At 31.7% G+C, this 11,848-nt stretch overlaps 1 protein-coding gene and 1 long non-coding RNA gene across 3 annotated transcripts in view; one reads left to right on the top strand and one right to left on the bottom strand.

Moving 5' to 3' along the window:
- Positions 1-1,768, top strand: part of LOC102590850 (polygalacturonase QRT2-like) — a 4,861-nt gene extending 3,093 nt beyond the window's left edge. The window contains exons 8-10 of the mRNA XM_006345222.2: positions 521-629; positions 818-934; positions 1,298-1,768. Of these exons, the coding sequence (XP_006345284.1) occupies positions 521-629; positions 818-934; positions 1,298-1,528 (457 nt within the window). The 3' untranslated portion in view covers positions 1,529-1,768. The remainder of the gene's footprint in view (positions 1-520; positions 630-817; positions 935-1,297) is intronic.
- Positions 1,769-5,162: 3,394 nt separating this feature from the next.
- On the bottom strand, positions 5,163-11,292 carry LOC102601013 (uncharacterized). 2 transcript variants are annotated; one of them, XR_001473194.1, is made up of 4 exons: positions 8,807-11,292; positions 7,315-7,434; positions 6,525-6,635; positions 5,163-5,670 (listed from the first exon to the last, which is right to left on the bottom strand). It is a non-coding gene; the product is annotated as an uncharacterized lncRNA (long non-coding RNA). The 2 variants fall into 2 exon arrangements; XR_367129.2 differs by lacking the exon at positions 6,525-6,635.
- Positions 11,293-11,848: the final 556 nt, after the last annotated feature.

Genomic DNA, 11,848 nt, shown 5'->3' on the forward strand with positions numbered 1-11,848 from the left:
TTGGTAGGGGGGGGGGGGGGGGGGGTTAAGAACTCTTTACCAAGAAGTTGACGGATGGATCCAAACCTATCCCACCACACTCTTTGGTGGTTTTCTAATCTTCTAATAATAAACTATATTATGATGCAAAAAATAGTTACAATAAGGTGACAAAGACTATAAGAACTCCTAAAGTTTAAAATGTCTTGAACAAAAGAAGTGATCTTTGCGCTACGTTGTTCTGACTCTCCAAAATTGTTGCCGCACCTACGTTGAATCCTCCAAAAATGCACTATTATTGGAGGATCCAATATACATCCATCAGCATTTTTGAAGAGTCCTAGCAACATAACTTATGGGATAAATGATTGACTACTTAGCATTAGTTCGATGAGGATTTTGACATAGGAACTTCAATTAGGCTGAGATTAAAATGTTTGACTCTCGAAATATGAACTGTGCCACATAAACTGGGACAGAGGGAGTAGTATGTTTTAACTTCTTAACACTAATGATATCTTTTTATTCTGCTTGTATTCAGTATTGGAAGCTTAGGAAAAGGTGGTCATTCTGCTCAAGTAGAGAACATTCATGTAAACACTGTTTTCTTCTATGGAACTACGAACGGAGCTCGTATCAAGACATGGCAGGTATATAAATCAAACTTAGCCAATGAAATAATTGAACTCAAGAGCAGAACAATACTATTGAAACATCAAACATGATCATTTCACTATATATCTATATTACCTGTCGAAAATACTGGATTCAGTTGACCGTATATATGCTCCATCCGCCTCTGGCTATTAACTTCTTACGAATGTCATGATGTGAATAGGTTGGCAGAGGCTATGTCCGAGATGTCACGTTTGAGAATCTTCAATTCAACTCTGTCAAGAACCCAATCATAATTGACCAGAATTACTGCGATGTTCGAGGGGCTTGCAAGGAAATGGTAATACAATTTAACACAGCTTGAATTACATATTCAGCTCTTCAATTACTCCGACTCTTCAAAAATGCTGACGGAAATACCTTATCAATACTGTTTCAGACACAACTAGTACATTTTCCAAAATCACAGTTACTCGGACATCTTTCCCCTTGGGCAAAATCAGTGTCAGATCCTCCCAAAATAGTGCATTTTTTGAGGATCTGATATGGATGCAACAACATTTTGAAGAGTTTGAGTAACATAGACAAAAAAACTTACTTATGTTAACACCAAATCAATAAATGTATGACACGTATCTTGTGGCAGTAAGTATTTTTCTATTCAGTGGATGAATCAACTGTATCATTAACATTTTCATGATAGGGAACTGGAGTGCAAATCAGCAATGTTGTTTACCAGAACATATATGGAACATCGAGCACGGCTATCGCGATAAATTTAAACTGCAGCAAGTCTGTGCCATGCACAGATATAACAATGCAGCTTATACAACTAACACCAGCAACACCAGGAAGGCAAGTTAAAGCTTATTGTAGGAATGCTAATGGCCAAGAATATCGAATCGAACCTGGTCCTTGTCTCTCAGGAGTTTGAGATTTTACTTCTCTCAGAATTCTTTGTTGTGTGCATAACCTGAAAAGCAGAGGAAAAGTGAAACAAAATGAAGAAACTTGTCAGTGTTGTAGCATAGTATATATGGTCAAGATCCATTCAATCATACTAACTATTGTATATTTCAATTTTTTGTTTGGTATTGGTAATTGTCGTCTCTATTATAACGTTTGGATATTTGATGAAAAAATAGACTTGCAAGTGGTTTTCGATATGATTGTGCACAGTTGTTAACATCAATTATCTTCAATGTAGTGATTTCTGCAAAATCATGAGGGACTGAGTCTAAACACCAGCAATGTACAAGAAATAGTCGTTCAAGGCAAGGGAAGTAGTCACTCGTAGCTCTCCTATACCGTCTTTGTGAAACTTTATCTTGGTCTCAACTGACAACTAAACACTCTAAGTCATCTCTATTGTGTCTCGTGGACACCTGATGTTGATGTGAAACATAACTATTGGAGGTGTCTAGATTATTATTCGGTAAAATGGAGTGTCCAACTGACATAGTAGAGATGAGTTGAGGTTTCTAGACGTGCATACTCAAAGTTGAAATGTTTACTTGCCAACTGACCAAGTTTGAGTGTCTGTTTATGTATTATGACAACGTAAAAATGAGTACTTTAAAAGTTCATGCAATAAAGTTTACTATTACTTCTTGCCTTCTGCTTCCAATCTTGTTAATGCCTCAAGATCGCCTGTTATTTCTCCAGCATAGCTCTCAAAGACTCGAGCTTTTCATAGAACAGTTGCAAATCACATCCACTGAGTTCCATTGATTGATACATGGATCAAAAACACAACGATACGAAAAATAGCTAGAATAACCAAGAGGCCTAAGTATTTTTTGAAAGTAATCATAGATCAATGATTCTATGAATCAAAGAAGAGAAGGTTCTGATACCATATCGAGAATATGTTAATGTAGATCATATAAGATACTCTACTATCTGTCCATCATGCTAACATTTCATAAGACAAGTAATAGTAGCATATGCCATACCTCTTAATTTCTCGCTTGCTTCTGTGACAAGAAAATGAGAGTTTCTACACAAAGAAGAAGGCAGAATATCTCAGTATGAATTGTCACAATTTGTGTAAATTTCTCAATTTAAAAAGCAGAAAATGCAAACTTCCACCACATTTCCAGCTAGGTCCACAAGTTGTCTCTATCAACTCTCTAGTTTTAGTTTCACACTTAATAATTTGAATAGTCAAAAGAAAATTTACAAATGAAATCCCATGTGAAACATGATATTGTTCTTTTTTGTATTCCCTCCGTTCTATTTTATGTGAAAATAATTGAAGTGGTTGTAAATACGTAATTTTTGACCGAACTTAAGTGTTACACCCTTTTTAAAGCTTAAATATTTTTTAAAAATATAAATTAAATATTTTGACTTTTACCTTATTTTATTAACTTTATTTTTAAAGATTTGAAAACAACAAAAATAGAATCACATTTTTAGATAAAATTTTATTTTTTCAATGGTTTAAAAAGAAATGAAAATTTACAAAAAATTATGTGTTCTTTTAATTTAGATTAATAAATAAACTAGTATTATTTTTTTCAAATTGGTTATTTAACTTTTTAGTTCAAAATAATTAATTTGATTTTTATATATATTTAGTTTATAAAATAAAATAAAAAATAACCTAAACTACCCATTACCCACCCCTTAAACCTCTCTTCCACGCTCCACTCCTCCACTACCAGTGGCGGATTCAGGATTTTCGTTCAGAAGGTTCGAAAAATAAAAGTATATAAACGTGTAAATAAACCTTTAGAAATGGAAACCTTGAATTCTTTTTGGTTTAAAACCAAACTTTTAGCACATTTTTTAAAGTAAAAAAAAAAACTAAAAAAAACTTGAAAAACAAAACTGAAAATTAAGAAAAAAACCAAAAAACTGAATAGGAAAAAAATAAAATGTTTTCACTGGTGACATACAACTTAATTTCAGGAGTACTTGCCACTGCACCATCAATTTCTATTTGTCATTGAGGGGGTTCAAATTTTATATATCTACAGAAATACATAAAATTTATTTTATATATACCGTGTAATTTGGATACCACGTGGATCCGCCCCTGCCCACTACCCCATTTCACCCCACTTCCCCCTAATCTGCACCTACAACTACAAACACTACCCACAAACAGCAACACTACATATATACCTACACTACTCCAGAAAAAAGAGACGGACAGAGACAACCAAAAAAAAAAAAACACGTAGAGAACCCAAAAAAAAAGATAACAAAAAAAATCATATGCACATTTTCCTTTTCCTTCATACAAACACCCACACAGAACATACAATATACACACCCAACCCACCAAAAACAATTTGCAGATTGACGTCAACAAAAATGCATCAGCAAATACACTCAAAAAAAAAAAAAACACGCACCAAAACAACTTTTTTTTGTTTTCTCTGAAAACGCAAACACACGCAGACAACCAAAAAATCAGGTTATATTTGGAGGCTCCGATCAAAATTAAGCTCTTTTTCAGATTCAAATTCTTTTCTTTAGGAAATTCTCTACGGATTAAGGTCCAACTCTAGCACTTTATCTTATTTATTTGGGTCTTACATAGAGTTATTTAAATGCATATGAAATACAGATTGATTTAGTTTCGTGGCTTGTTATTGTATTGTTTAATTTTTAGGAAAAAGTATGTAATTTATTTTGCATTGTTTGATTTTTGGAATAACTTTATAATTTATTTGGTCTATTATTCATGTCATTCTACTAATATCTTTGCTTAGATTTAAAATAAATAAAACATAGTGGATTAAGATTGATCTTTAGGTGTTTTTTAGAATATTATTGTGAAAGATGAAAAAGAATTAGCTTAAGGTTGACAGTTGAATATCAATAAAAAAGAGAGCTTTATGTTTAACAACATTCACATTATATATATATATATATACTAGATGAGTTTTGCCCGTGCATAGCACTGGCCCAACATGATAATTTTAATTTCAATAAGTTTCCCTTGTTTTTAATTTAATGAAAAAACAACCTTTGTTTTTTGAACATTAGGTTTAAAACTTAGAGGGTGTTTGGATCGACTTAAAAGTTGGTCAAACCTACTTTTAAATCAGTTTTTGATTTCTGAAAGTATTTGACAAATAGAAAAAATAACTTACAATGATTTAAAATAAGTTAGGAAGTTTTTGGCAATGTCAAAAATGACTTAAAATAAGCTAAAAATGACTTAAAATAAGTTAAAAACCAAAAGTTGATCTCTCCCTACTTACTATTTTTTGACTTAAAAATCATTTCAATTTGACTTTCTATTTTTTACTTAAAACCTATTTTTTTCAAGTCAATCCATACGGTTAATTAGAATTAAAAGAACTAAGGGTGACATAACTAAAGTTGAAGTGGATGAGACTATGCAATCGCTTAACATCATACAAGAGTCGTCTATGCAATAAATTTGATTCTCCGTGGTGTACATTTTCATCCTATATATATAGGTTAGCAACTATTTGGCTTGTGAAGGAAGTGAATCAAAAATAGGGTAAGGTCATTGTTGTTTTGCAAGGTTGAGCCTACCAGATTTTATTACACCTGCATAATTTAAATTTATACTGAATATTTGCTTCAAAATAACAAATCTGTCTTGAAGAAAATAACACTTTCCATCTTGTACATACTACGAGACAACAATGAAATGAAAGAAGCTTCAACAACAATATTTACAAATGAAATGAATAGGAATAAAATTGAGAGCCAGCGGAAGTGTTGCGCAAATTAGCTCAAGTTAATGATAAGGTACAAACACAGACAATCAATATCAGTTCTAACCGCACCTACAGCCACATTGCAATCGTTCGTCTGATTGTGTAATTGCATGTATGAAAAGTTGTAGAATCTTAGGATTAGATATGAGGAGGTTTCATCTGAAATGAAGGCATTATTAGCTGAAACACCCACACATCCCTTTGGTATTTTTCTCATCATTTATCACTGCATTGCCGATCAGTTAGTTAGTTACGTTCAATTTAATTTGCACAACACAATATCATAAACATCAATGACTTCAATATTGTAGTCAGGACCATCTCCAGAATTGACATGATTTGTTGGTTTAACCATGTCTCAATTTTCCTGCAAAATATTTTAAAACATATAAATTTTTCATTATTTTTTTGTCTAAAAATACTTTAAAACGTTAAGCATTTTTATGTTTATATAATGTATGTATTTTGCAGTTTCCAAGTCTTATGTAGTCCATCTTCATCTATTGAACATAATTTCCTTTCTTAAAGCTAAAGATTTCACTTCAGTTTTTGTACAATGTCTCATCCCAAATGTACCAACATGTTTTCAACAAGTACAACAACTCTAATATAATGCTGCTCCATTTGAAAATGCATTATTTTTTGTTATGGAAGTATTACCTCAGATCTATTCATTATATTGAAGAATGAAGAAAGTCTCACATTAACCATTAATGAGATTCTCACAATGCTTGAACAATTCTTCCTTCGAGCTAGCTTTTGAGATGTAAGTTAAGCCCAAAACCTAATTTTATATGGTATCAAAGCAGGGCACTTGTTGATGTTGGGCCCCATATTAAATATTGGACGTGAGATGGGAGTTTGAAGAGTCCCACATCGAATAGAAAAAGAGATGAGTGGTCTCCTTATATGGAATTGTGCGAATTGTGCTATCTCCCTCGAGAGCTAGCTTTTGGAGTTGAGTTAGGCCCAAAATCCATTTCTCAAAACAATATTCAAAGCATTAAGAGTAAGAAAGCTATATAAACTATTTGATTACTTCATATATTGCAAGTCATACTTTCAAATAGAGGTCTAATAATGACAAGCATGGTTCCTGGGATACTATCACAGTAATCACATCGACATATCTATGAACTGATCAATATCTAAAAAGAGATATATATATCATAGAGTATGTACCAGACATGAGAAAAAGAAAAGTTTTCAGGTTTATTTTACCTTGAAAATTTCAAATTTTATCATTGAAAGCTTGTCAAAGCTAGGATCCAATAAATGGCGAAGAAACCTCAGGAGATTAAGGAACATAAATTCTAATGCCACAACATGAAACTGAAAAGTGGAGAAATTTGATTTTGTAAACATAAGCCTAGAATATATCTTTTTACAACATTACAAATCATATATTTCAATGATACGAAACTTCAAGTAATCAAGTCAGTTGAGCATGTCATAAACAAAGATCGATACATAATACATGTCTTTGCTGTCTTACAGATAATAGAGATTAGCAAATCGATGATTGCAAGAGACCGAACCTATTAATTAAAACAAAGAACAAGAATTTTGATACAAATTTCCTATCACTTTCTCCAGTACTAATGTCACTCCTGCAAAATCCGTCAGAAATTCAATACCACTTAATGTTCTATTCCTTTCCTGTGAAGAGGTATAAGTCCCCATATCAATAATTATTAATTGAGTTTTATATTAAATTTTCTATATTTTATCGTACTCAAAATTCTGAATCTGATTAGAGCAATGAAGGCGGCAGAACTGATTGACACAAAAGACAAAAGAAAAACAAATGAAATCAAATAGCAGAGAGGAGATACTCATGTATGGGAATACCAATGATCGGAGAAATTTCAAAGATAGAAGCTATGTCATCGGAAGAAAGAGAAATAGCTCATGTAAATGCCTCTAGGAGCAAGTGTGTGAAGGCAGACAAATTAAACCTAAAGAAGTTGAACAAATGACATGAAACAGAGATGTCGAACATGGATCTTACCTCATATTTCCGCATATTGCGACAATATAGAAAAATTGACCCGTCCATTAACGACAGCGCTAGGAATTACAGAGAAAGATAGCAGTGAACTTCAATTCTGGTGTCCATATTTGAAGTGCGCTACAACATCAATGGTTTAATATAATCAAATTAATGCCAAGACTAAGAGACATTTCATAAGTAGTTAGTAATAAAATCATTTAAGATATATGCTAGCGGCCTAATCTAGGATTGAGGAGCAATTGATGTTGTTGTTATTGCAGATTTCCAAAGAATTCATCGGATCAGATCAACAAAGTTGTTTTTAAATAGAAATATCAATAAAATCAGTACATATAAGAATCATATGATCAGAGCAACAAAGTTGTTTTTAAATATTAATATCAATAAAATCAGTAGCTATAAGAATCATATCCTAAAACAATAGAAAGGTAAAAAGAAAATAATCTTTTTACCTCACCTTTCTCTTAATGCCCTTGAAATAAAACAAATACCATAATAAGTGTGCCCATTAAAAGACTTTAATCCAGCCTTTCTCATCCTTAATTCTCCATCTTGAATTAGATGTGTTCACATGTTGATATGAAAATTAGATTAAGCTTTAAATGGAGATATTAAAGTCACAAACTCCCTCGATATATATAGCTGACTAAGAAACAAAGCCTTCACCACAAACATATCCTAATCTTTTGTAGGAAATTGTCATGACCGCCACAGAACAACATGTAGATGTGTATATGTAGTTTTAAATATCTTGGAACACTATATGGTCAAGTCTCGTCATTAAGTAGTTAGATATCATGCCGCATTTCAATTTTGCCAATTTTATATGATGGACTTTCTACACACCAATGCAGTTGAAGCTCTATTATTATCTATATATACAATCATAAGAAAAGTAAAAGATAAGAATTAGGGTAAGCAAAGTGTACATCAGTAGACCATATTTATGAATTAGTTACACTTGCACACAATACTAACAAATGAAGCAACCTCTAATTTTTTACCCATCAATAACAAAAACAGCTAAGGCTTTTATAGGGGATTGTAAAACAGAAATGAATTTAAACTATTCCAAAACATTTATATGTATATGTATAGAAGCTGAAGACAATTTTGTAATAAAACAATGTAGATTTCATTACCTATCAACATATATACTGATAACAGCTAAGGCTGCTATAAAACTTGCAGCTAATCCAATATCATGAGAGAACCAAACACATTGAGATTGATTGTCATTTATAAGAGAAAAGATCACACAAGGTCTAGTGTCTAAAAAGTACATTCTTACACAAGATCAACCAGCTCATCTACTCACTAAAGGGTTCACAAAAATGAAACTTCAACATCTCAGTTTCAAGCTAGGAGTGTTCAATATCTTCTCACTTCCTAGCATGAGGGGAAGTGTTGAGAAGTATAATACCAATGATAAGAGAAGAATTGAAATCACGAGGAAGAGGAACAATAAAGAAAGCAGAAAATAACCAACCTGTGAAGAAGGTTAATGAACTAAATGGCATCAAGGCTTGTCCACATTACTGTCGTCCTCCGTTGTGAACTCTTTCCTTTTTTGAAGAAGGTCGACACTATCAAATACAGCATCTAACATGTTCTTGTTGGAACTAAACTCAAGTGGGTCTGTCACACACTCCTCACAAAAAACCTCTGACATCTCTGTCAACTGTCTCCTCTTCTCTCGAATCAATGCGCCAAAATTTCTTCCAATTTATCAATACAGGAATAGAGATTTACATCTATACAATACATATATCTACACCCATAAATATTAAGCTAGAACTTCAAAAATCCAACCAACACTCACCGGGGTAAGCCTGGATCTTGGAGAATGAAAGAGGGCCAGATGATATGACCGCAGAAAAACAGAAAAAGATAGATATTTTATGCTGTTTTGGGCACCAAAAAAATTATTCATAATCCTCTAAAAAGTGAATCAGAGAGAAAAGGGTTCAACTTTTTTTTTGAATAAACTATCTTTATCTATACTTTTTAATTATTATTTTTCTTTCGGTTGCTGATAAGCTGAGGTTGAAGAGACTATCAACTAATTGTTTTCTTATTCGAATAGCTATCTGTAAGGAAATGATTCCAAGGAAGTTGGATTACCACGTTAAATTTAAGTATTTACATCAGTATTTTATTCATGTTATTCACATAAAAGTCCACCATTTTCAGTTATCCATTCAATCTATGATTACAAAAGTTACAAATTAGAAGTGTAACAGCTATCAAGTTACTCTAAAATTGATAATTTAAGCATTCTTCTCAGATGTACATGTTGTAGTATCTAGATATAACAAAATCAGGAAATAAAGACAAATATGATTTAGAACTTTCTAGGTCTACATATTTTAATAACATGTCTTATATAGATTCTACATCATCTGATTATTAATCAACTTTTTTGATGAATAAAATAAATTTGGGGTTTCGACATCAAAAACTGATTTATTTGATATCTGGAGAAATTTTGAAATGATTAAGTTAATTTCAAGCTATTACAATGTTTCTTCTGTATGCTTTTAGCTCTAACTCTAGCAGTGTACCTATACAAATATGTTATTTCTGCCATATCAGACTCTTATACACTGGAATGGACAACAAGGGAAAAAGAAAGAAAAACTGAAAAGCCATAGACAATAGTTCACAGTATATCGAAAAATTACATATTGACGCACAGTAGTGTAATCCATTTTGTTAGTCTAATCTGCAGTTTCCACCAACAAAGCAGCTCCTCTTTCATTAAAAAGGGAAGAAATAGTAGATGTAAATTTCAATAGTGCAACTGCAGAAAGTATTTGCTCAATTTAAATATAGTTACTCCATTAAAAAGAATTTGGAGGTATCACTCAAGTAAATAATTAACTCCCTATCTAACAAATAAATCAAGAAGTTAGATACTTACATATCAATAAGTAGTGATAAACTGACAAGTGACAAATCAATTACTTTTAATTGCTAGAAAATGGTTTATTCAGTTATGAAACTTTTAAAAACCTCAAACATACACATGATAAGCTCAACGATATAAAAAGAAAAAGCTTGAATCCCAACTTATTATAATAGCATATGAAGAGACCATGATAAGTGTCTACAAAAACTTACACATTTTTGTAACTTGAGATGAAGTTTTAAAAGCCAATATCTTAAATGCATATTTGAGTTGCTTGATTCCAAGGACAACTCAAGATCCTCTTGTTGTCTTCTAACACACAAGGACCAACGAAAATTTTTTGATAAATATTACGGATAAACTCTTCCAAAAAAAAAAGAAGTAATAAAAGAATCTACCATAGAGACATTCAAAAGAAACAATATAATAAAAGAAAGTAGTTGTAAGTAAATGATGACTGATAGAAGGCTTGAAGAAGCTATTAATTTTCAATTGCATTCTTCAATTTCTCTGGTTCGAGAAAAAGAGATAATGAAAATTGAAAGGAAGAAAATTAATGTGGCAGAACATCAAAGAAAGCGTTAAGGCAGAACAATAACAGTAGAAGACGTGAATTTAACCAATAAAAATTGGGAAATTCTGAACATCACCCGAAGAAGATTAGGGAAATATTGAGAGAAAAAGCTAATTTGATTTTGCAGTACCAGATGAAAAATCAAAGAGAACATAGAAGAGAGTTGGGTAGTACGATAACCACAGTAGCTATGAATTTTAGTTTAGAAATTGAAAATTTTAATCTTGATTAGGGAAAATATTGAGGCAAAAGGTGACCTAAGAATGCTCCATTCTTGGAATTTAAGTTTACGGCAAATATATGAAGATGAAGTTAATGAGTAGACCTTGAATTTAAGTTTGGATGAAAGAAAATTCTGGACACTTGGAAGGATTCTTCTGGGAATTCTCCATTGTTGGGGAAAAAGAAATGAAACGATGGAGTCTTCTGGAAAAGCTGAGGAAAAGCTAATTATTTCTTTTATCTTTGAGCAAATTGACAGATTTGCCCTTGGTCGTTCATTTATGGCGTTTCTATATATATATATATATATACTAGTTATTAGGTTCCCGCGCCAGCGCGGGCCCAATGTATATTACTTCCTCCGTCTCATTTTATGTGAGGTAGTTTGATTCGCCACGGAGTTTAAAAAAGAAATGAAGACTTTTAAAATTTGTGGTCCAAAATGAATGATATAAATTTGTATGACTGTAAATTATTTTATTAAGGGTAAAATAAATATTTTATAATCAAATTGTTACTTAATATAGAAATGTGACATTCTTTTGGGACTGACTAAAAAGGAAAGTAAATAACATAAATTGGGAGTAGTTCTTTGTTTCAATTTATGTGACACCGATGAAATTTGGAGAGTTATATAATTTTTTGTATGTGATTTTGTTAAATATATTTTGAAGTTGTTAATTTATTGTGATTTATAGCACTTCTTATATCATTTTCAAATAATATATATTACTCTTTCTGTTCCATTTTATGTGACGTAGGTACTTTTACGAAACTCAACTAAATTTCTTATATGATTCTTAAATATTTTTAGTTGTTATTTT

The sequence above is a fragment of the Solanum tuberosum genome, unplaced genomic scaffold (genome assembly GCF_000226075.1).
Source record: "Solanum tuberosum cultivar DM 1-3 516 R44 unplaced genomic scaffold, SolTub_3.0 scf00063, whole genome shotgun sequence".
NCBI lineage: Eukaryota > Viridiplantae > Streptophyta > Magnoliopsida > Solanales > Solanaceae > Solanum > Solanum tuberosum.